The following is a 26,602-nucleotide window of genomic DNA, read 5'->3' as shown; positions in this document are numbered from 1 at the left end:
TATATAAGATGGTATTATTTTGTGGTTTTATATAAAAAATATTCATATGTTTGACTTTATTGGTAATTAAGATGAAAATCAAATATTTTTAATAATTTAAAAAGTTTTATTCAATAAAGATTTTTGTATGCTTTACTTTATTATTAATATTTTGGTTGTAAAATATATTAATATAGATGGTATTGTTTTTTTTTGTTTTGTATAAAAATTATTCATATGTTTGACTTTATTTTTAAATAAAATAAAAATCAAATACTTTTAAACATTTTAAATTTTTTATACAATAAAGACTTGTTTGATGTTTTACTTTATTATGAAATTTTGGTTGTAAAATAGATTTATATAAAATGGAATTATTTGCAAGTTTTATATAAAAATTATTTATATGTTTGCCTTATAGTTGATGAGATAAAAATGAAATATTTTTAATAATTAAAAAAATTATATACTAAAGAATTGTTTGATAAATAAGAGTAGAAATATTTCAAGCCGTCTGAAAAAGTCTATCTACTTAAAGAGTTCAGTTTAATTCATTTAATAACAAAATTCGACTCAAATATTTTTAAAAACTATTAATTTAAATAGTCGGACTAAGATTTATAGAAAAGTTTATTAAGCATATTAGGTCGACCAATTTAAATGTAATCTTATTTATTATATTAATTTACAAATTAAATATATATAATTATTTTTTGTAAAAGATTTATGAAAATTGTAAAAAATCATTCAAAATAATAGTATTCCAAAGAAGAAAAGAAAGATGAATCTTTTTAACTATGTGTACATAATTAATTTTTATAAAATATATGAAAATTATAAAAAGTCATGCTTGATGATTTAAAAATAATAGCATTGAAAAAAAAATCTTTTTAAATAATAATTTTCTATAAATATATATAATAAATTTGAAAGTAAATGGTAGATTTATTTATTAAAAATTGAATTTGAAAAGTAATACTAAAATAATTAGTTGTGTATAGCCTACAAAAATTGGATGTACAAACCCTACAAAATAGACTTTTATGTTGTCTAATATGTCAAGTGGACTTTTAAAAAGGACATGTCACCCTCAAAATAAAGCTTTTTATTGGTAATAAGTCAAATTTAAGTCTTAATTTTTATAATTAGGTCTGACTGTTTAAATAAAGCTCGGCTCGGCCTGGTCTATTTTCACTCTTGTTTGTAAGATGAGATAGAGACGTAATATAATAAAGAGTTGAATAATGATATGATAAAATAATAACAAAATAGATAATATTATCCCATCAAGTAAGCTCTGTTGGTAGTTACGCAGGAACATCAGATGCAGAGATGCGAGTTAAGTAATAAAAAATATGATATCGCTAATTTATCGTTTCTTCTATTTGATATATGCATACACTACTACAAAATATGCCTTCGGTAACACTATATTACTACGGTCATATTTCTGCTCGCCTGACTTATTTATTATTTTAATATAAGACATTTTATCACGGACCTTCATATCAACCGTTGTGATAGATGAAAGGTTACTAGCTTCGATTTCCAGCATCAATAATTTTTTTCTCTTTTCGTTACAAAAGGGGTTGCCCTTGCCCTTATACTCTTATAAATATATTAAAATTAAAATACTTATTATCACGGTTATTACTAGAAGCCGTTGTGAAATGGTACTTACATTTTATCACGATTTTTGTTAATTTGGAAACATGAAGATTGAACATTAAAAATTTCAATATTCTAACCTCAAACCTCATAACCAGGATTTACTTTTTGTTGTACATCTCCATAACTTTCCAACTCTTCCATATCTTCCAAACTCCCCAAAAAGAGAGGAAGTCTTTGGTGAAGTTTAACTGGTTGAAGTGAAAGAATCCTACTTTTTCCATCAGAGCCTCTTCCACCAGCTTGCTCCACAAGGAAACTAAGAGGGTTTGCTTCATAAACAAGACGAAGATGGTCCCTCGGATTCATAGCCACACCCCCATACAGCAAAGTTCGGTGTAGATCCGCCACCAGAGAACATATATACCTTGCAGAGTACTTCTTAGGATATCTACCTTTTCCTTGTCTCACAGTATCTATATACTTTCTTAAACCTTCCGGCCAATCAAAATATCTTGCATCATTCACAGAATATATTTGCCCTGTGTGACAAAACAAGAGAGCAGTCAACAACATAAACTTAGTGTCAGCTTGAATCGACTTATTTGATCTTATCCGCTGTCATAAACAATTGTGAGATGAAAATGTTACCGCGGGGAGGAATTTTAATGTTTGGATTTGTGAGAATGAAGTCTCCGGTTGAGCGGTCGAGCGTGAACGCATGTGTACCAGAGCCAAATGTGATGCAAAGTATAGTTGCAGATGAATATAGAACATAGCCAGAAGCTATCAGCCTATTCCCACTTTGCAGTGAATTCAGCAAAGCCTTCTCCTCTGTTGGTAGATTATCTAGCTCCTCAAGGCGCTTATAAATACCGAAAATAGTACCGGTTGGAATGGACGCATCGATGTTTCGAGAACCATCTAAGGGATCTGTCACAACCACATATGGGCCGTCATCACTTATCCAGGTTGGTAAATCATTCTCTTCAGAAGCCATGACAGCTACTTTTCCAGATTTTTCAAGTGAGGACAAGATAATTTCATTCTGCAATGATGCATGATTGGGGGATATAACAAGTTGGTAAATAATGAATAGAAATAATTTGGATATAACAAACAACATTCAAGACTAATACAATATGTATCACATACACCTCTGAAAAAAAACATGTCTCTGTGTCAGTGTCTGTGCCCGTGCTTAAGACCAATTGAGATAAAAACCCTACTAATCCAGATATAAGAGTGAAGAAAAACAGACCGATATAATATCAAGAGGCTTTGGAGCATCCCTATCAGAACCAGTGTTTGGAACATGAGCAAGACCCGTTTGTTTTCCAATAGTATAATTGAAAGGAGAAGCAACAAGAGCTGCAATTCTCTTGCAAGCATACTGTATGTGATCAATCAACAGCACCAAATCATCGTTCACGCCAATTCCTCCTCCCTTGCCCAAATACTCTATCAGTGTGACAAACCCATCATCGCCAGCTACTGTGGATGAAGATGAAGAAGAATTAGCCAAGGCAAGTAGTGGGTTCACTCTGATTCTAGCACCAGAAAGTGAAGACATTGTTGGGGAGTAGAAAAGGGTGGGAGTTCTTGATTGGAAAGATTGAAGCTTTGGTTGGAAGGTGAGAAGTTGATAGAAGGGTTGTGTTGGAGCTGAATGCATAGTGATAAAACTTATCCAAGTTTCATCAAAATGTTTTCATTTCCATTTGCGGTCACATTTTCCCCCAATTTGTAGGGATCCTTTTTCATATATTCTCAATTTGTGGGAGTTTATGCAATTTTATAAAATCGGATTGAACCGATCAGTTGAACCAAAATTGCTTCAACCGCGAAAAATCTAAGTAACCACAAAATTCAGACTAGTTTTGCCGAACCAAAAACGGTTCACAAAATCAAAGTTAATCTTTTAATATTTTACTTCCCTTATTTTTATTTTTTAGTTTAGATTAAAAAATTAATTATAAGAAATATTTAAAATTATATAGATGGAACCAAGATAAAGCATATAATTGAAAAATATGAGACAATGTAAATATAAATAAAAAAAATAATAATATTTGTGGACATATATAAATAATAATTTTTAATTTATTATTAGGTCTTAGTATTCTTCTTCATTTGTAAGCTTGTTTATTAGTACTATAGAAGACGTATATTATGAAAATATCATTTTTATATGAGAACATGAAAATAAATCTGAATCATTATAAATTAAAATAAATGGTGGCGATTATATGTCATTTATTTTCTCTCTCCTCCATCATTTATTTTAATAATGGAGAAGCGAACAAAAAGAATTACACATAATCTCCATCATTTATTTTAAAGTCTAATGGTTCAGATTCATTATCATGTTCTCGCATAAAAATGATATTCTCATAGTATACGTCCTCTATATATTTGTTTGAAAATTTTATTTTATAAATTATGATATAAGTTTATTTTATTAAGTTATTTAATAATATATATTTTTTTTAAATTTAATATGCTATTCAACTATGATTTAACCGGTTGAATCGATTGAACCATAACCTACACATTTTGACAGTTCATTCTAAGATTTGATTTTTAAAACAGTAAATTTATGTTAGAAGAAAAATAGTATATAAACTAATATTTTAATACGTGGAATTGTTTCTTAATCATCAAATAATTTATCAGGTACTATTTTAATTTTTAATTTATAATTTAAAATGCTTCTATTATTTATATAGAATTAATAACATATAAAGCCTTAACATTTTATGGATGGATAAGAGAGAGAAAGTATTAGAAGATGTAACTCATTATTTTAGTAAGAAAGTCTATGTTTAACAAGGTCGTGTTCGACCTAGTCGAAGTAGTTGTACACTACAAAGTCGTAGAGTTAATTGTGTTTATATAGTTGTTGTGTTGAAGTGTGTAAGCAAGTATTCCATAGAGTCGAATACTGCTTCTTGTAAAGTGTATGTTTTAGTTGCCTATAGTTTTTTTCTCTTTTCTCAATATAGTCCTCTCTCTCTCTCTCTCTCTCTCTCTCTCTCTCTCTCTCTCTCTCTCTCTCTCTCTCTCTCTCTCTCTCTCTCTCTTCTTCTTCTTCTTCTTCTTCTTTTTCAATTTCTTGAAAAATTTAATTGTTCCAACAAATTGGTATCAACAAGTTCAGGTTACGATTCAAAGTGAATCTGTAATGGCAAACAGAAATACAACATCAATACAATTTCCAACATATCTACCTCTTTTCAAAGGTGATAACAACGAAATATGGATTTGGCAGATAAAGGTCATCTTCAGATTTCAAGATGTGGCTGAAATCGTGAGTGATGAAGTACCTGCATTGGAAGCGAATGCAAATGATGTTCAGAAGGCTGCACACATGAAACAAAGGAAAAAAGATATAAAAGCTCTTTTCTTGATTCACTAGTGTGGATCGAAATGTGTTCGAGAAGATCATTAAAGAATAAATGTCCAAAGGAGCGTGGGACAAGTTGAAGAACTTGTCCGATGGGGATGAAAAACTAAAGAGGGTGAAATTGCGAACGCTGAGAAAATAATTTGAGATAACACATATGAAAAGAAGATGAAATGTTATTGATTTCTTCTCAACATTAGTGTTACTCACTAACCAGATGAAGGTGTGTGGTGAATATATCAACGATTCGTAGAAGATTGAGAAAGTGTTGAGATCTCTTACTGAAAATTTTGACTACATTGTAATGTCTATCAAAGAGTCCAATAATCTAGCTAAGATGAAGTTAGAAGAACGTCAAGATTCATTAGAGGCTCATGAGATGAGGCTGAAGTAGAGGAATTCAGAAATGAAGAAGGTGTCTGAACAGGCAATGCAAGTAAGTTTCATCAAGAAGTATGGAAAAGAAAAGGCGAAGCAAAGAAATAATATTTCTTATGATAAGAAGTCAAGCAAGAATTCAAAGAATCACAATTAATCCACCAAGAAAAACACGATCAACAAGTACACCAGGAAGATAATTGACAAGAAGGAGGTGCAGTGCTATAATTGTCAAGGACTTGATCATTATGCTTGAGACTGTCGAAAAAAGTAGGAATCAAGAGCAAAAGATAATGAAGTATTGCAATATGCACATGTTGCGAAGGACATGATGATGTGGTGCTCATGACCAATACTCAATCGAGAGATGAGCATGCCAATATTTGGTACCTGGATTCAGGATGCAATAACCACATGATTGGTAATAAAAAATAGTTCACCAAGTTAGATAAATTAGTTAAGAAAGTGATCAATTTTGCAGATGGCAAGCAGGTCACATTAGGTGGAAAAGGAAATATATCTATAGTTAGAAAGGATGGTCGGAAAGCCAGTATCAGTGATGTGTTGTATGTACCTTCAATGACAAGTAACTTGATAAGCATATGTCAATTACTTGCAAAAGGTTACAACATAAAGTTAGAAAATAATTAGATGAAGGTGTATAATGGTGAAGGAATGATATCGAAAAACAAGTTTAAATTGCATGTCGAGAAACAAAGTGCGTGCAAGCTAAAGAAACTGAGAATTAATAGTGAAGGTGAATACACCTCTATGAAATATGCAAGATATTGCAACGAGGAATGTATAGAGCATGATGTCATTGCACGATATACACGTCAGCATATTGGTATAGCTGAGAGGAAAGGTAGAAGTATATTGAACATAGCTAGAAGTATGTTGAAAGCTAAAGAAATGCCAAAGAGATTTTGAGAAGAAGTAGTTTCAACAGCAGTGTACATACTTAATAGATGTCCAACCAAGAAGATAGTCGATAGGAAACCTTATAAGGCTTGGACATGACTGAAGTCAAATGTTAGTCATCTTAAAGTATTTGGATCATTGTGCTTCAGGCATGTATCTGAACAATTAAGGAAGAAGCTATATGATTGAAGTCATGACATGGTGCTCATAGGTTATCATTCTACTGGTGCATACAAGTTGTATTAGCCAAATGATGATAAAATATTGATCAATAGAGATTTTATGATGGACAAAAGAAAAGGGTGGAATTGGACTTAGGAGTAAGTTCAACATAGGCAAGAGACATTCCCAATTATGCTTGAAGCAGACCAGCAAAATAAAGACATAACCAGTAAAAATGAAGAACCACTCCAGCAGAGTGTTATAAGATCGACTAGAACAAGAGCTAAGTCGACAAGGCTAGCTGAATATGAGAGGTTTTCATATCAAACATTGATGCAGATGGTGATCCCAGAGAAGAAGCGATGATGATGGCTGAATTTGAACAAATTAATTTGAATAATGCTATGACCGATTCGAATTGGTTGGCATCCATGAAAGAAGAATTCATGGCAATTGAGAAAACAAGACTTGGGAACTTGTTGAAAGATTTAGAAAGAATCCAATTGATGTGAAGTGGGTGTTTAAGCACAAATTGAGGCCAAGTGGTGAAATTGCCAAGTATTAGGCATGACTAGTGGCAAGATGTTTTATACAAAGGCGCAGTATCGACTTTAATAAAGTCTATGCACCTGTTACAAGGTTGGAGACAATCAGGATTGTTGTGTCGAGAACAACAAACAAATGATGGAAGATACATTCATTATATGTAAAATTAACATTTTTGAATGGACCATTGGAAGAAGAGGTCTATGTTAGTCAATCACCTAGATTCGAAATCAAAAGGCAAGAGCATAAGGTGTACAAATCGAGGAAGGCTATATATGACTTGGAATAGAAGAATAGACAACTTCCTGATCGAAGAAAGTTTCACAAAGTGTATTTCAGAACATGAAGTATATGTCAATGATGTAGACATGGTCAGTCGAATCATTCTATGCTTGCACGTGGATGATTTGTTAATCATAGGTGCAGATGAGGAAGAGATATAACGATCAAGTAGAAACTAATGCAAGAATTTGAAATGTACGACCTAGAGAATTTGTCATATTTCTTAGGGATGGAATTTAAAGACACGGGTGAAGGAGTATTCTTGCACCAAAAGAAATTTGCTCAAGATATCTTGAAAAGGTTCAAGATGAACAACGGTAACACAACAATCACACTATTGGAGATAGAAGCAAAGTTGTGAAAAGAAACAAATTATGAGTTTGTAAATGCGATATTATACAAACAAACTATTGGATCCTTAAGATATTTATGCAACACCAGGCCATATATTTATCAACGTGTCATGTTGTTGAGCATATTTATTGAGAAGCCACTGGAGTGTCTTCTGTTGAAGCGGTAGAGCGACAAGCAACAAAAGATTTGGAAATATTTATCCGGGAATTATCGTGTCCACAGAGATTGGTGATACCGAACTGCCGTTCGACGGATTCTTAGTTCTTGAGTTCGGGTTAAATGGGTTGAAAGTAAACAAGGAAAATATAACATATGAACATATAATAAATTCATTCTTGATAGAGAATAGCTTATCTGGTTTGAATCTAAACTACTCCTCGCAAACTTAGATTTATCACTCCGCCGTACTCAATCTACAATACTCATCAGAATCACCACATATCCCTCACATCAATGTCCATGTCTGCAACACCGACGGGAATTCAACTATATTGCTCTTTCGACGATGTCTCAACCGATCGAACAACACAGAGACATTAAACTCAGATATTATGTGGATGTTAACCCCAATCCTATGTCTAGAATCAAAAGCTAACATATATCCCCCTAATCAAGATTTGTGATGTCTATTTCTACAACAACACAAATCCAAAACATTTAAGCAAAAAGATCAAGGAAACACCGATTAAGATTTGTAAAGCAAACTTTGTACAACTAGTAAAAAGAGTAACAAACATCCATGGGTTTAGAGTATTTACATACAAACTCACCAAAAGAGAAATACAAAGAGAAGAGAAGAAGAGGAACCAAATATTTCTTGGTTTGTCAACACCAATCGATGAGAAATTCGACCTCCGATCATCAAGATGCATGCTCCATTGTTGTTTTCAAGCTCTCCCTACTCAAAAATGGTTGTGATGACTTTGGGAACAAATACCCCAAAGCATAACCCTAAAAAATGTGATTTTTCCCTATTTAATGACTTTCCAAACCGCCCAGACCGCGCTTAGCGCGGTCAAGCCCGCTTAGCCCGCTCAACAGAAAATTGAAATCTTGTTTTGGCCATATCTTGAGAACCGTAACTCCGATTTGCTCCCGGTTCGAAGCGTTGGAAAGCTTATTTCATGCTCTATCTAACAATGACAACATATCAACCAAATTGGTGATTTATTATTATTTGGTTTTGAGCTTTATACGCCGAATGAATTGATTCCGCCGCTCAAAATCACGCGTTTGAAGCCGTGTCTTCGCCACGTTATTGCTCATGCTCCAAATACGCCTCAATACCTACAAAATGAATAGAAAACTATCAAAAAGTATAAAAGTATATGAAGATACATCTATTCACAAAGTATACGTATTTATACACAAAACGGGGTATTATTCGAACGGTATTAACAAAAAATATCGATAAGTGCCACTATTTACAAACACAAAATAACTACATTTTGACACTTAACAACTCTCCCCAACTTGAATTTGTTTGTCCTCAAACAAGGCCAAACACTCAAATCGCAAAAGTAAAAATCCAAAGAATCAAGAATCAACACGATTAGGAAAAACAAAACAATTGTACGATTCAAACAAAAACGTACCAACAAAGTAAATACTTACCACAATCCTACAACGAAAACATGAAAAAGAAACGAATCATAAGTACAAAAATCATACAAAACATTCTAAAACAAAACAAGCTCAGTCACGAATCACGCCTAGCAAAAATTCATCGGTAGATAAAAAACACCGAAAGGTGAAGACTTTGACACACACCCGACAAACTTTAACAACATCAACTTTAACAACATCTTGATACCAGGACACCCAATTCACCAACCTCTAACACATTAACCTTCATATCAACAATATCTGATTTTAAAGTCTAGATTGAAAACATAAAGGTACATCATATTTATAATCTTTGCACGCAAAAAAAATCAAACTAACATTTACCAGTATACAGCCAAAACTTGAAAGACTGCTTATTGATTTTTTGGACACAATACTTATAATTCGGAACAAGGATAAGTTGATAATGGCATTAAACGACAAATTAATTGAGTAACCGAAACAATAATTCAATATAATATAATATTTTATGTAAGGGTTTAAGCAAATATCAAATAAATTGTGAAAATCTTTTATGATAATGGTATTTTAAACAAGGTTATTTTTGTAAATAAGTTACTAATGCATCTTGAATTTTACAAATTATACTATATTGAAAAATAAATAAAAAAATAGAAAAAAAAACTTTATAAGTAGAATCATATGGAGTATATTTAATTTATAGAGTCACGGATTTTAAATTAGAGTGTTTATAAGTAGCCATCAAGGATTCAATGTTACGTCTTAAAATTCTCTCCTATAATATTTTATCAAGATTTTTCTCCTATTTTGAATTGAGAAAATATTAAATTAACATTCAAAGTTAGATAAACTTAGCGATCAGTGACTTGGGTGGACAAATATTTTGACTCTATGTTACAATAGAGAGTCACGGATAACATTATTTATAGAGGTCGTTTTCCCTCACGCAATACTGTATAGTTTTGAGTATCATAATTATAAAAAAAAGATAAACAATAGTGTGACATTGAAGTGGAAACCAAGATGGTGTCACACACAATTGAACTTTTGAAGAACGAGATTCCTCTGGAACAGGAATCAGTGGTTTTAGCTGAAGACACTGTAAATGGCCTTGTCCTTGTTGATATCATAAATGGCTTCTGCACAGTTGGGGCTGGAAATCTGGTATCTATTCAACTACTTTAAATACTTTTTTACTTACAAGTCTTAATACTTTTTTACTTACAAAGAGATCCACTCGTGCTGCTGCACAGTGTGAAAACACGTAGAGCTATTTGACATACAGTTCACATGACACCGTGCAACAGTTAGGCTATGTTTGGGAGTTTGGAGGGGAGGGGAGGGAAAGGCTTCCAAAAACAAAATTTAAAAAAAAATATAGGAAAATATTTGACATTCTTTAAAAAATGATTTTGTTTAGAATGATAAAAGAGTCATTATCATTACTAAATTTTTAATTTTCAAAATACTATAACAACCTAAAAGATATTTGGAAAATTTATGTAAGCCCTTCAAAACCCTCGAAAACCCTCCTTCAATACAATTTTTTAGTTCCCCCATTTTATGGGGTTTTTGGTGTTATGAATAAACTCAAATCTTCCAAAACCCTCCTACCCAAAATCCTTTTATCCTTTTCACCCAATTCTTCCTATTTTTCAAAGCCCTCCCCTCCCTTCCCCTCCAAACTCCCAAACATAGCCTTATAGAAGAAGAACCTATACTTGTTTTTAATTGCTTCTCAATTTTGATATATATACTTTCAGGCACCGAGAGAGTCCAATAAACAAATTTCAGAAATGATCAGTGAATCAGCAAGGCTAGCGAGACTGTTCTGTGAGAAGAAATTGCCAGTTATGGCTTTTCTTGATTCTCACCAGCCTAACAAGCCAGAGGAGCCTTATCCTCCTCACTGTATTGCTGGGACTGATGAATCAAATTTAGTTCCAGGTTTAACAATTATTCATAAATTTTTCACTAGGATTTTTTAACTACTTTCTTGCTGTCTTATGTTTTAATTTATGGAATTGTAGCCTTGAGATGGCTAGAGAATGAAACCAATGTAACAATCAGACGTAAGGATTGTTTTGATGGATTTGTTGGCTCAATGGAAGAAGATGGCTCAAATGTTTTTGTAGATTGGGTGAAGAAGAATAAGATCAAAACAGTGAGTATAACTTTAATTCTTGATCTTATTCTTCTTCAAGAATTAAAATAACAAACTTGTTAATTTACTGATAATTAATGGGTGAATTGAAGGTGGTGGTTGTAGGTGTATGCACAGATATATGTGTTCTGGATTTTGTATGCTCTACAATGTCTGCTAAAAACCGTGGTTTTCTGAAGCCTCTGGAGAATGTGGTGGTGTATTCAAATGCATGTGCTACCTTCAATGTCCCTCTTGAAGTAGCCACAAATATCAAAGGAGCTTTAGCCCATCCTCAGGTACATGTGTAACAATCACAAACTGTTAATGAGTGCATTCTACTAATTTAAACATGCATTTTTAAAAATAAAAAAATTAATTAATGTCCAATTTGTAGGAGTTTATGCATCACGTAGGTCTGTATATGGCCAAAGAACGTGGAGCCAAGATAGCAAAAGAAGTGCTGTTTGGTAAAGTAGAGAAAGTGTAAGCCTGCTGTATGACCCTTATCAATAAAACTCAGATATATTTTAAGGTTTGGTTGGTCTAAAAAGTAGCAAATGGTCCTACGTGGCAAATCATGATATGTAAAAATAAAATATATGCAGCACCCTAGTCCCTCCCTCTTTTGGAAGGTTTGTACTTAAGATTGTATGTACTTCTTGTGAAAGTCTAAACTTAATGGCAAATAACAACCGGTAATGCATATATATTTTACTTGCATTTCAAAATTCAGCCAAACAAAACTTCTTTTATTATACTTGCTTTTCCTTTCTGAATAGATTCTTGCTCACTTTCAAATTAATTGAGATAGTAAAAATTATCCAAAAATTAAAGTAAATTCCTTTTATTTAAATGTAAGTAACCAACATGATGTTTGCCTTAAAATTAGTACAAGGAAGCAAACCAAAGTACATTGATTCATGAACCTTGGATGTCCAACTATATCACAGGAAGTGCTTGTGATGTGAGCTTCTTTCAGCAAAAGTAAAACAGAAATAGAAAAACAACGATTATGGTGGGAATAAAAAAATGTTGGAATAATTTTCTTGTGATTCAATAAAAATTAAAATGAAATATTTTTCTTGTCTATAACCACTTTTTCAATAAATTCCATACAACAAGGCGTGTGAGCAAGCTGGGCATCCACTGCCAAGTTCATTCAGTCGGTAATGCGAGAACTGACAAGAGGCACAATAGTACAGTTTCTACATTTCCCACAAATCATTATTCAAAGTGGGAAGATAAATAATACCACTTGTAATGAATTTATTTCATTCATCCTAACAGAAAGAACAATGAAACCCTGAATACATAAGACTAAGCATGATACATCGGAATATAAGAAAAAATTGGACCACTATACAAATTGATGAAGAATACCATGATGAAGGATGTCATGTGATCACTACAGCTTTACAGTACGTGAAATGGAAAACTAGTACATCGTGCTTTAGTGCTGATTGATGAACCCCCCTTCATGATGATTAGTCAATCTATGACAATCAAGATAATCTAATAATTTGAGTTACTACTACACAAGCAGCCCAGTGCTCAAAATTTATGCTGCTTGGCAGAATGCTATTTTACACTGCAGAAGAGAGACGGACATAAAAAGTAAACATCAGAAGAAAATGTCTACTTAAAAAAAAAAAAATACCATAGAGCAGCCCCTATATATGTAAAATAAATAATTTAATTCATAAACGCTACCAGGGTAAGCAAGTTTTACCCACATTCGATCATATGATTTTAAATAGTATTATGGTGTGACAAGATTGTAAAATAACATTAGGGGCGTCTATTAAACTTGTTTACATTGTCAGCGTATAATTACTAAACTTTAAAATTAAACACTGAATACCTGAAACAGAAAAGCTTGCAGTGATGGATAAAAGCTTGCAGTGATGGATGATATCTTCCACTGAAGCACAATTTTAGCATTCCTTGACACCTGGAACCAACAGAAAAAAGCAACAATCATAAGCCACATAGATTAAAGAAGCTTGCAACTTGAAGTCATTATAAAATAAACTAATTGGAAAAGTAGAGACACTTGATGACAATTGCACTTAAAACAAAATACAGTACAAATAGAAAACCTTAGTAATTAATAACAACAGGAAGGAAAACTTCTGTTGCTTATAAATGAATTTACTTTCTTTACCAAATGGTTTCATTAAAATTAATACTTTATGAGGCCACATAATGAGGAGGTCCAACCATTAGTTCGGGATACAGTACAGGCCATGCAAACTTTAGACCTCTTCTATTCTTAATATCTAATTACTTCTTCTCATGTTTCCTTTTTAAACTTTTAAAAGTTTCTTAATATCTAATGAGGAGGCCACAAATGGAGGTTCTTGAAATCACGTTAAATTAGCCATTGGGACGCGAGATTGGGGTTGAAAACACTCAACCAAACATACACTAAGACAAAAAGATATCTGTAGAGAAAAACGGAGAAGTAAATAACTTTAAAAAAAAAGTTGGGGGAAGGGGGAAGTTAATTAAAGTGGCAATATGGCCATTTTACAACTATTCCTGAGGGATTTGACCTCTGATCCTTAAGGTTACTCAAGCTCTTCCAATAAACCGATACCTTATGGACAAATGAATTGATCACATAAAACCAGCTCAAGTCACACCTATTGTTTTGAAACCAACCCAAAGTCAAATGAGTTGACTTGCATGTAAACTCTTTTTTGCTAAACTTTTGATTTTACAATCTTATTTACTATTCTACAATTCTACGTTGGTTTAGCCTTAAAATATCAATTTTTTATTGTTCAGTAGCTGGCTTAATTTATGTGGAGCAAGCAATATATATGTACCCAAGCCTTACACTTGGGCCCGTCAATTATCTGGCTTGCCATTTGGCCAATTCAAAGAGCCATCGGAGCGAAGAATTATAACTATCCATTTTAGGAAACAGTATGCTCAACACTAAAATAAAGCCATTAAAAATTAGAGATGAAGATAGGTTATGCTAGGCTTTGCACTAAGTTGACTCACCTTCGCCTTACATGATCATAAAAACGCATAAACTGGTCATGGATTGAAATAGGGCAATTAAAGGTTTCAAATATACCCAAGCCTGTAGCAAAATTATGGTATCATACAATATAATATATAAAATTAATAGATGAATTGGCCGGTTAAGCTAAAAAGGCCTTTTTAAAGAGAACTTACCCTAAAGTCTGAAGAAAGAATATACAAAGTTTCTGATAGTATGAACAACGCAATCCTATTGCTGAAGCCTAAGCCGATTAAAGAAGACCAAAAAATGATACTCCGGAGCCCAATACACAAATCCAACAACAGGCCCTGCTTTTATATGCTGCAAAAAATCAAGAAAAGGCAAGACGCAACTATAAAAAATTGCACAAAAGTAAACTGGAATTACTATAGCAAAGGCTAAATAACTAGACCAGGGTGGAGAACACAAACCTTTCCATCAAGAATTACAAGTTCACCATCAACCCATCGAGGATTCTGAAACCCTGGCTCAGCCAATCTTCCTTCACCTTTATAGCGAGCAATCTGAAATGTTAATAACATCAGATAAGACTACAGAACAATAGTAATTTCCTGCTATTTATTGTGAATTGATGCCAAGTCAATAAAGGTTTGGAGGGAGTAGAGATCGGGGAAAGCAATGAAACTAAAATGGGAATCCCTACAATAAAAAATATAAAATAATACCATACCACTCCAAATTCTTCAGGAATTATCCCTTTATGTGGAAGTTGATACATCTTTCCAACTTTTGCACGAAATGCCACCTAAGGGGGTCAAAGAACACGACTAATGAGATTTATGATGAGTAATGCATATGCAAAAATCAGCTTCAAAAAGAGACCACAAGTTTCACACACAGAAATACAAGAAATATCTTGGCTTCCATTTAACTTGGTAAAAACAAGTTATCTGTCTGGGTCCGAAGAAGTGCTTCGTAGAATTTTGGGTTGAATCTAACTCAACTTTACAAAACCGGTTTTTAAGGTAAATACCGCCCCCACTTATTAAGTTATAAAGATATGTTGAGACCATAGAATGTCTGGTGTGGTACTCTTAACACACCTCCTCACGCCTTAGCCTTAATGCGTGGATATAAATAATGTGCAGCTCGATAGCGGAAACCTGACAGCAGGTAGTCCTCCGGATCTTGAATCAAACTTTGATATCATCTTACTCTTAGAAAATAGGAAATAATGTTCTACTTTATTCTTCAGCAATAACGGGTATAAATAAAGATATTACAACTTAATGATCTTCTTAATTTTATAATAATAATAATAATAATAATAATAATAATAATAATAATAATAATAATAATAATAATAATAATAATAATAATAATAATAATAATAACAATAATAATAATAATAATAATAATAATAATAATAATAATGAAGAAAATAATAGTAACTTATGTAGCACCGACACCTCTGAAAAAATGTATTCGTGTCTATATTGGTATCAGACATCTGCACTAACACTTGTGATTACATTTAATTAGTTCACTTTTTCAAATTATTATCGGTGTTTGTCACCGTGTCAATGTCGGGGTCGTATTCGGGGTGTTTGTGCTTCTTAGATAGTAACCATACGGTTACTCCAACATAACTATTCATTTCTAACGGAACACATTGAGAATCTACCTCCGCCTTGCAACAAGCTTGAAATTTTTGTTATCATATAGGAGTAACAAAAAAGAACAATAATGTTAGTTTTCAAAGTTTAAAATGCTTAACTACTTTACAAGACAAATCAAGTTGAGAGGTTGGGCAGCAGAACATGTGATAAAGTATCAACCATATTACAATAGTTAATATTTCATTATGATGCTTTTAAATATAATAGAAAACCATAATACATTCAAGTCATAGAACACCCACAAATCTTGTATGGGAAGCACTCAACCAATATATGTGCCATTGCTAACACAATGGCTAATACAATTTGCCCGTTTGACAGCAATCAAAATTGTCAATCAACTTCCAACGAGCACATCACTAGCCTTTCTATCCCGAATTACTTTTAAAAACAACATTTCAGTGCTAGAAAATACATGATGACAAACTGGAAGTACAGAAGATACATTTTCTTATATATTTTGTCCATGAGCTGTTTGAAGGTCAACAGCACACAACACCTCAAATACAAAAACCAATGAGATAACATTTGAAGAAAAGCAGTTCCCAGAGATTTTCTCATATATAAGATGATTGTGAAGCTGTTTAAAATCATATCCTCTTATACCATACAAAGAATGGCCTAACTCACCAATTTGCAGCATGGATACAGTCTTTTTACATGTCTTCTAAGTATCCATAACTTCAAAATTGTATACAACTGTATCTAGGGAGCCCCTAATATGGACCAAGATGCTTCCAGTTTCAATTGTAATTTTAATGTGTGTGCATTTTAGACATGGGTGTCAGAAAATGAAACATCTACACTGTAAAGCCTAGTTACATATTTGGGGGAAAAGGTGAAATTGGGTATCATGGAAATGCCATCTCTATCGTAGGACACATGAGTTCACACCTTCTGAACCCTTTTCACGGAGTCTATATTAGAGGGACCCTTGTTTCTACATATGTATCAATTAAGTTATCGATATTTTCAATTCATAGCAAAAGATGATGTTAAAAAGTATTTAGCGTATTATTCAAACATTATTAGTTATTATTTTTAATAAATGTTATCAAATTAATAAATAAAAAGATGAATCCAGTTATCTTTACAATGACAACTGGCATAGAAAAACCATTGCTATCATGGTTTACAACTCACGGATATTTCCCACTTATCAGCACCAACATCCTCCATCTTTTGTTAACATAATCAAACAGTGCACCCCTCTCCTGCTCTCTTTTTCTCCCAGGTGAAATGCATAGATAAAAACCAACATCACAGAATGATCAAGGAAGGAAATTAAAAAACTATAATTACAGATCTATAAAAAAATGATTTTACCTGGCCAGCTGGCACATAAGGATCCCCAGTTAGTTTCAAGGCCTCTACATACTCATAAAACTCAAGATCCGAAGTCTCCTTCGCCCTGTCATCTTCTTGCCATTGACCATATCTATGTCTCATTTGAATAACTTCAGAGGAGTAAAGACCATATGTTCCAATATATAAGCCTGATTGAAAATGGGAATATTTGTCACTTGGTTACAACAACACAAACACTCTACTGTCAGCAGTCAATAATAAGCACCTCATAATAATGAAATGACAAAAACACTAGAAAATCACCGTTTAGAGGATCAAATGAAGTTGGTATTTCAATGCGATTGAAAATCGTAGACCCGGATAATGGTTGATGATTCTGAGCCTGACTTAGAGTGAGACTTATAAATTCTCCTACCTCTTTCAGCACCTATAAGATTGAACCAATACATTATAGTCAAAGCAATTTATAGTGAGTTTTGCCAAAAACTGATTTGCAGATTTTATTTGATTACTTAGCCTACCTTTGCAGGTACATTTTCCTTGCCAATAAATTTAACTCTGTGACGACTTTGAAACTCACTTGATTTATCTGATGAAGATTTCCCTTTGTCATAACCATCCTGCTGATTGACTTCGTTTTCAACAGTAAAGGAAAATGAACGACGTTCGTTGATCTCCAGCTTAGCAGGAACTCGAAGCAAATCTCTAGGGGATAAATTGCTGGAAAGCTTCTGCATAAGATCACCAATGACAAATTTGACAGCAATTTCATTCTGTTCTTCACGTTCAAAAGTTTCCAGATCAGCATTTATCTCATTCTCATCATCTCCCTCTTGATCAGTTTCCGATATAAAGTTTTCAAGTTCCCTAGTTACTGCATCATTTTTCTTCTCTTCATCTTCATCTCCATCTTCGTCTTCGTCTTCCTCTTCATCTTCATCTTCATCTTCATTGTCATCTTCATATTCGTCTACATCTATGTCTACGTCTACGTCTACGTCTTCTTCATCGCCATCATCTTCTCTATCTTCATTTTCATCCCCACTTTCTTCTTCCACATTTGATTCCTCAATAGCGTTAGATATTAGATCCTTGTCAACTTTCCCTGGAGTGAAAATCTTCACCTTCTCACCAGGAATCATATCTTTCAAGACATTCTGAAATGCAGGCATTCTCTCAGAAGGGTCTGAGCCATCACTCCTATCATCACCACTTTCTGAATCTTCAGTACTCACAACAAACAGCTCACTAGCTTCCGATGTCTTAGAGGACATTGTTGGGGGGCCTTGGTAGGACCCTTTTCGCTTTAGGTACACAGCCTGAAAATGAAGATAATACTTTATTACAATATTGCTGTCGGATAACATACAAGATTGAGACTGAGTTATATATTAGTGTTATTAATATTATAAACTTCTTAAACAGTTATTATAATAGTTATTTTATTTTATCATTAAAAGTAGTAAACTCATCTGGCATATAAGTAAAACTTAAAACCACAAAAGTCTGGTTTAAACCCAAACTCTAAACACATGGATAGAAAGGTTAGCATTCCCCATTGGGAGGGCCTCCTTGGTATTTACAATTTTGGGGAACTAGGCATAAATCTAAAAGGAATGAAGTGAGGCCCACAACTGAAGTCAGACATTTCTGATAAATATGACAAAATTACCCAAAATAAACTTAATTTATAGATTTTGAGGGGGTCGTGTTTCTTAATCGAAATTTAGAGACAATGTGAACCTCGATATTAACACTGGGAAATAAAATTGCTCGTGTATGTTCGAATCTGCATTTTTCAAAATAAAAAGAAAGAGAGAACAAGAAAGAAAATTCCAAACCAAGAGGGCTCCATTGCCATACTTTTAAAATCCAACTCAGCATCTACAGTGCGAATTGGCTGGTATTCCAGATTGTTTTAAAAAATCAAATAGATGAGCAAACTATAAACTTTATGCCAGTATTGACAAAGATTAGCACATGAAATGCAGAAAAGTTGAAATTTAATGGATTGTGAGCTACAAGTAATGCACTTAATTCTTGCATGCAATCCCAGTTCCTCAGCCAACTTGCATGTGATTAAAGTTAAACTTGAGTTTTCTAAACAGAATAACTATCAGAAAATTTGCTAAACTATCAGCATGAAAGATGATCCTTAGCTCACATACAGAATAACTATCAGAAAATTTGCTTAACTATCAGCATGAAAGATGATGCTTAGCACACATATATATTCAGATAGCATAATTTTGAATGGGAATAGAGAATCCAACTTCAGTGCGATGAGTTTTCTTTATGCAACTACCCTACACAAAAAATAAATAAATACAAGTTTTAGGGTCAGTCAAGAAGAGATACCTGCGACTTGAAGTCGCCTTTTTTATCCATTGTAAGAAAAAACTCAAATAGAGGAACACCAGCAGCAGATGTTGCAAGTTGCCTGGTGAAAATATGGTAGAAGGGTTAACAACAGAAGCCACATAAGGTAGTGGCAGAACAACCAAAAGTATAAATGCAAAAATAGTTTGAACTATTAAGTTTTTTCAGAATTTAGGTTGGACCTAACTCATCCCAACAAAACCAGGTGAAGATTACCCCCACTTATAAACACACCACAGGTCATATCTCTAATCAATGTGGGGCTAAATCCACCCCTTCAAACCCAACACAATGAAGGTGTTGGGGACTGCAATTAAGACAAGCCAAATGCCGCAATTAAGGCGACTAGGGGCGGACCGCATTTAAGGCAGAAATTCCAACACACCCCGTCACGCTGGGGCTTCAATGAGCCCGAAGCGTGGACGATGCGGGAAGCCCAACAAGTGATCTAGGATAAGCTCTGATACCATCTCAAAATTTGAGTTGGACTTAACTCATCCCTACAAAACCGGCTTGTAGGATGAGAATTGTCTCCACTTATAAACACACCACAGGCCATATCTCTAATCGAAGTAGGGCTAAATACATCTCTTCAAACCCAACATAACGAAGGTGTTGGGAGCTGCAATTAAAGCAAGTCAAATGCCACAATTACGGAGACTAGGGGCAGACCGCAATTAAGGCGGAAATTTCAGCAGGTTTTAATAATAGGTCTGACTCAATAGGGAGTTGAACTAGTATTTATTTCTCTTTTTAAACACAACATGTAATTAATTATATAGTGTGTAAAATTATCATAGTTGTTGACTACTTTACTCACTCGAGCACATTCAAAAAGTTTCTTATTCTTATTTTTACAAGTAACATTAAGAATTCCAACAGAATTAGACAAAACATGCATAGCCGATTGACTATATCATCTATGTATCACTACGGTTTTGCATTACACCTAGTGTTGAAGTTTCCGCCTTAATTGCGGTTCGCCCCCAAGTCGCCTTAATTGCGGTTTTGTAGGATGAGGATTGTCCCCACTTATAAACACAACACAATGAAGTATCTCTTAACAATGTGGGACTAAAATCCACCCCTTCAAATGCAACACAATGAAGGTGTTGGGGGCTGCAATGAAGGCAAGCCAAATGCCGCAATTAAGGCGACTAGGGGGCGGACCGCAATTAAGGCGGAAACTCCAACACACCCCCTCACACTTGGGCCTCAATAAGCCCAAAGCGTGGACGATGCAGAAAGCCCAACAAGTTATCTAGGATAGGCTCTGATACCATCTCAGAATTTTCATTGGGCCTAACTCATCCCTACAAAACTGGCTTGTAAGATAAGTTTTGTCCCCACTAATAAATACAACACAGGCCATATCTCTAAGCGATGTGGGACTAAATCCACCCCTTCAAATCCAACACATTGAAGGTATTAGGGGCTACAATGAAGGCAAGCCAAAAGCCGCAACTAAGGCAACTAGGGGGCGGACCATAATTGAGGCGGAAACTCCAACACCTAGTCTAGTAAATGTACATGCACAAAGGCCCAAATCTAACTAGTAAATAATAACTATCGTCTTGTTTATACAAAAAGAAACTAAAGTTACAAGTGGATCAGCATATATGATAAGGTCCTCTTCGATGAGCTTATTTAAGTTTATCTACTACAAGTAGCATTTGTAACTTTGACCATGTTTCAATGAGCTTATTACAATAACTTTATAAACCTGCATAGAGCTACTTCGGGATTAAGACTAACAGGGTGTGCTAAATTTGAATCTTCAAAAGAAAGGGAGAGAAAATTATGATACAACAGTTTTTTTTAGATAAATTGAATATTCTAGAACTGAATCTGTAATTGTGTTCTAAATTATATAGATCAGAGAGTCTGAATCTATTATACTGTATATATGCAATTAAAGGTTCCAACTATACCTAAACATTAAAGACTTAACAGAAACACAAGCCAAGACACGTGCTCTATAGACTAGCTACTCTATCAGAATAGATAAAACGCGAAAATGATAAAATTATTCCTGAACACCTCATCCATCTAGAAAAATGACAAATGTGTTATGGGTTTTAGTTTCAGGTTGAGGTTGGGCAAAACTTGGAACAGTTGGTAATCTAAGAAAAATGATTATGGCTACATATCATAGATAGTGGAACTCTAACGCAATATTTTAGACATTTTCACATAATCCATTCCTCCCCAGTATAGTGCTGAAGTGGTGGCACATCACCTATACCAGAATAAGTTTTTTTTTAAGAGGCTAATTACCTTACATGTTTTTTATTATCATGATATAAAAATTACCTAGGACTATAACTCCTTGCCACATATCTTCCATGCTCTGGAGTTATGCGAATAATTAAACCAGGTAGATCATTTACATCTTTTGAAATACCAGCCCACCAACCCACCTGTAAGAGCCAATTAATATGTGTGAGTTTTAATGAATTTTTAGGAACAGTTCAAGACATAACAATATTACAAATTATAAAGATAAATCAAAAACAGATGTTACAAATGGTGTAAATTATTGGCTTAGCATACAACACTAAATGTCGCACCACAGCATTAATCTATTAATAGAAAATAAGGGATACAATCAACCAATACATATTTACAAGAATTGGATTCATATTTGAAATCAAAGTGAAAAAACAAATGCACCTTAAAATTTGAAATCATGATAATAAGCAAACTAAATGTTTTTCAAAAATGGATTATTATTCGTTATCTGGCTCTCATAATAATGACTGTCATTAGGTTCCGCGGCTTATTAGCAAGATCAAAGAAAAAAAATTAGTCTACGAAAACACCTTAAAAATTAGTTATTGGTTTCATAAATGAAGTGGTGAGGAAAGTGTTGTCTTGATGTCAAAAACAAATTATCAACCCAAGTAATAGCAATTTCAGCACCAATATGTATTACTAGGGTCACCCTATGACGTTGCATCTGACATTCTAATTCCACTACAATTCAAAGACATTCATGCAAGTTGCCATTAAATAAATTCTATAAGAACTCACAAGTCCAGCACCAGCTTTATCTCTTAAATAAGCTGCATCACTGTACCGCTCTTCTCGTATGGCTCTCTGCAAGATTAGAAAATATACATGCATATTTAAATTATACACAATATAGTGAAAAAGTAAAACACAAAAATCAGCTAACAGCAAAACATCCATTTGTCAAAATCCCTACTTTGAGAAGAGATATCACTTTTCCAACACTGTCATTGTTGGATGCAGCTGCAATCGCCACTTGAAGCCTAGAAGCTTCTTCATAATCCTCCACGTATACAGCATGACGTAACTGAGACTGTTTAGCACAAAAAAGAACAAGCAACGATTTAAATTATAAACAGGTTTGAAGAAATCCTACGTAAGTATGACATGAGAATCCGCATTGACATAAAACATCAAGAACTAAGCTCACCATTAAAAATTTGACAAAAACTCCTTTCAAGCAAAGTAGTCAATCCGGCGTGGAGCGGCCGACCCCAAAAATGGGATAGCGTACGGTGGGATGGCCGCTATTTGATTTTTTTTTTTGGATAAATTACATGAATAATAATTATAAACATATGAAGTGAGAGAGGTGAGGGAGGAACTCGTGATTTTTCTTTGGAACCTCTATGAAGGAAGGTTAGGGTTGCGTCCCAACTCAAATTTGATTGAAAAACATAAAATTACGCTTAAAACATTCTAAATTTAAGATGTCATTTCGGTTTTTCGGAGGGGAAAAGAAAAACGGAACAAAAACCGCTCCGGGACGGGAACTGTTCTGCCCCCACTACCCGCTATTTACCCCCAATAATGGCCACTATAGGGTTCTGCACCATTGCGGCCAGCCTCCGCTCCAATCCTCTATAGCAGGATAGAGCCGCTCTTGACTACTTTGCTTTCAAGACTATGTCATTTACAAAACTTATTGTTGTTTCATGTTAACTGAAAGCAGATTGTTTCTGATTTTGATAACTTTAAGTCATTACCAAACCTATTTACAAAGCAATTAACTACTCGGTTACTCGGTTGATTTTAAGAGCACATCTAATTCCGCGATGACTTTGAGTTGTACAGTGTAATAATAATACACAAGAACCGTAAGTTTGGGATTTTGCGCAGGAATTTCTACGCGTGATAATTCCTCAGAAGACAGAAATAAATCAAACCATTCAAGATAAAGATTCTACCGCACCAAAATCAATAAAAACTACCACAACATTCAACGTTCAACAATAATCAACATCGATTGATTCACGATAAGCACAAAAAACAAAACGAAATGACAGGAACGTAGCGAGGGCAAACCTTGAGGATGATGACAATACGTTCTTGGTCGTCAACCTCATCGAAATGCTGACGCCACCGATTCCAATCCCATCCTTCATCGCTAACATCATCTTGGTCTTCATCGGCAGCGCGGCCTTTGCTGAACGCGTTTACGTACGATTCGAATTGCTTCATGGCGCCGGTGACGAATTCTTGGAGCATCGAATCCCATCGGCGGTCGTTATTGTTTGTATTGCTGTGGCTGTCGTCGGCGACGGAGTTGAGACAGAGGCATAAGGGTTGGGAGGGGAAGTGGAGAAGTGAGGGTCGTTGGAGAGGGAAGGGGACAGCGAGGTTTTGCTTCGGGAAAGTGAGGTTCGGAGGAGAGATACTCGAAATGGAAGCCATGTGGTTCGGTGTATGAGAATGAAAAATTGGGAAAATGTTATGAATATGAAGTGGGTTTGTTAGTGTTGTGGATGAATTCTAGTGTAATGAAATGGAGCAACGAGTTGCGAAACATGAGGCTGCGATCTACACTGTTAAAACATTTGGGATGGATATTCGCCGCTGAAAATGGTTTTCAGGAATAATAAAGGATAAGGATTAACTAACATTTTGATAGTGTGATTATTTTTCCGAGGTGGCGACTAAAATCATTCGTGGGCAACAGATGGTAATATACAGTTTTTAAAAATCGGATCGGACATCAAACCGGTGAGGGTACTGGGTCACTGGTTTATCGGTCAAACCACTGAGTCAGTGGTCGAACCGCATGACTAAACCGGATTAAACTGGATAACTCGGTTGAATAGACCGGTCGTTATAACAAAAGAATATAGATATAAAATATGTCGAACATGATGATTCAGTCTCTACAATATATAACGGGCACTTAAATTTTTTTAAAATATCATATCCTAAATAAATTCACAAGGTCAAAATTTAAATTCAAATTTTAAACATTCATATCACACATAATAAAATAGTACAAAATTACAAAGTATATATTTGCAAACAAAAATTAATCGCAAAATAATCTAATTGAATAAATTATAATAAAGTAACTTCATTATATACTAAATTTAATTTTAAAGAAAAAATTATTTTAATATTGGTATCTCGTTCTTCAATATCAAAACTAAAACATTTTTATTTTATTTTTAATTTTAATTTTTCATTAAAATAATTAAAATGATGTTATTGTAAGTTTTTTTAAAATATATATATATGTTTTGTCAAAAAAAAAATAAAAAAATAAAAAATACATTTAAACCACCGGCTCTGGAAAACCGTCGGTTTTTCCGGTTTACACTGGTTTTGACCAGTTCACACCGGTTCAATGATATATCCGATCCAGCAATTGAACCAGACCGGTTACCTGGCCGATTCCCGGTTCAACCGGTCCGACCGCCCGGTCCGATCCGGTCGGTCCGATCCGGTTTTTAATATATGTTTTATTGATTAATTAAATTGAAATTATAAATGGGCATGAAATTCATGGTTGGACATGAAATTGTAGATGCTAATACTCACCATGTGGGGATTGGATTTTAATTATTATGCATGTATTGTAAAATATTGTTTACATGTCACAATTATTCTTGAGTATTAATATTATGATAAAAATTAGATATTAGATATTTATAATAATTTAAATATTGTTATTGACTTGTGTACTTGCAAAATAATGATTCCTTGTGTGGTTTAGGATATTTTTATAACAGTTTCGATTTACGCAAAAAGATGAGAAGCTTTGAGTATCGTTTTTGTGTGAAAATAATCTTTTCCTCAATTTTAAGACTGGGATATTTATAGAGATTCTTTGGTCTGGGTCAAGGAAATAGAGAATGGATTATTCCAACTCTATGACCAAGAAATGTGGATAGAGTGGGTTTCACCTTTTCTTGAATCGTTGGGGGTCGTTTCCCTATTTGACTACCCGTATTAGTCAGTAAATTTTGGGACATGCCACTACTACCCACGTTTTAATAAGAGGGTGAGAGACAAGTTGGTCCAGACAGTCCAAGCCTAATATGAACAAGTCATTACGAATTATGGGCGGCGTATGGTGTAACTTCGGCCGGTTTATGGTGTTACTCTTGTGCTTGTGCGGCGCCAGTATGTTTTGCTTGTTTGCTTCCCCTTAATTTATCTTCTCTTATGCCTAATGAATTAATCTTAGTACATTTTAGCACGAGGTCTTGGAAAATGTGAAATGATTTAATCCACACGTAAGGTAATTTCTTTCTAAGCGAGACTTAGATAGTTGAGTCCCCCATGCGAGACTTTGTAAAGGAGAGTTTGTCTAGTTCTTAGACCTTTGCTTTTGTGCTACATGTATTGTTGTTATGTGAGTTAATGAAGTTGCATAGTGAGGTTTACCCCAGGAGATAATGGCAGTTTATATGGAGAATCCCCAAAGATTCGTCGGACTTAACATTTTAGTTATGTACTTTTTATTCAATGTTTCTATTTCACCCTCAAGTGTTTGCCTTATGTTATCGGGATTTTTTATCACTTTGAGGTTCGATTTTCAAGTCGCCCTGACTGAATAAATTTTTCACTCTGGACAAGTCCCACCATACTTCAATAGCTCCTTGTAGCATAAG

General features: G+C 34.1%; 3 protein-coding genes across 6 annotated transcripts; 1 reads left to right on the top strand and 2 right to left on the bottom strand.

Moving 5' to 3' along the window:
- Window positions 1-1,728: 1,728 nt before the first annotated feature.
- Window positions 1,729-3,262, bottom strand: LOC131632489 (fructose-1,6-bisphosphatase, chloroplastic-like). Its single transcript, XM_058903240.1, has 3 exons — window positions 2,849-3,262; window positions 2,239-2,635; window positions 1,729-2,129 (listed from the first exon to the last, which is right to left on the bottom strand). The coding sequence occupies exons 1-3, from the start codon at window positions 3,260-3,262 to the stop codon at window positions 1,729-1,731; spliced, it is 1,212 nt and encodes a 403-aa protein (XP_058759223.1).
- Window positions 3,263-10,188: 6,926 nt separating this feature from the next.
- On the top strand, window positions 10,189-12,146 carry LOC131632487 (nicotinamidase 1-like). The gene is made up of 5 exons (XM_058903239.1): window positions 10,189-10,387; window positions 10,987-11,170; window positions 11,254-11,387; window positions 11,480-11,665; window positions 11,764-12,146. Exons 1-5 carry the CDS (start codon window positions 10,247-10,249, stop codon window positions 11,854-11,856), a joined length of 738 nt encoding a protein of 245 aa, XP_058759222.1. The 5' UTR covers window positions 10,189-10,246; the 3' UTR covers window positions 11,857-12,146.
- Window positions 12,147-12,399: 253 nt separating this feature from the next.
- LOC131632486 (protein EXECUTER 1, chloroplastic-like) lies at window positions 12,400-24,629 on the bottom strand. 4 transcript variants are annotated; one of them, XM_058903236.1, is made up of 14 exons: window positions 24,030-24,627; window positions 22,921-23,037; window positions 22,746-22,811; window positions 22,026-22,132; window positions 19,692-19,773; window positions 17,855-18,652; window positions 17,637-17,760; window positions 17,352-17,521; window positions 15,077-15,151; window positions 14,817-14,909; window positions 14,559-14,706; window positions 14,382-14,463; window positions 13,231-13,320; window positions 12,400-12,957 (listed from the first exon to the last, which is right to left on the bottom strand). In XM_058903236.1, the coding sequence occupies exons 1-11, from the start codon at window positions 24,396-24,398 to the stop codon at window positions 14,614-14,616; spliced, it is 2,094 nt and encodes a 697-aa protein (XP_058759219.1). In that variant the 5' UTR covers window positions 24,399-24,627; the 3' UTR covers window positions 12,400-12,957; window positions 13,231-13,320; window positions 14,382-14,463; window positions 14,559-14,613. The 4 variants fall into 4 exon arrangements, with proteins under 4 accessions (XP_058759219.1, XP_058759218.1, XP_058759217.1 ...); XM_058903235.1 differs by having other exon boundaries at window positions 14,382-14,706; XM_058903234.1 differs by lacking the exon at window positions 14,382-14,463 and having other exon boundaries at window positions 12,433-12,957.
- Window positions 24,630-26,602: the final 1,973 nt, after the last annotated feature.

Source organism: Vicia villosa, unplaced genomic scaffold, assembly GCF_029867415.1.
Source record: "Vicia villosa cultivar HV-30 ecotype Madison, WI unplaced genomic scaffold, Vvil1.0 ctg.000943F_1_1, whole genome shotgun sequence".
NCBI classification, from domain to species: Eukaryota; Viridiplantae; Streptophyta; class Magnoliopsida; order Fabales; family Fabaceae; genus Vicia; species Vicia villosa.
This window is presented reverse-complemented; position numbering and strand designations above follow the sequence as displayed.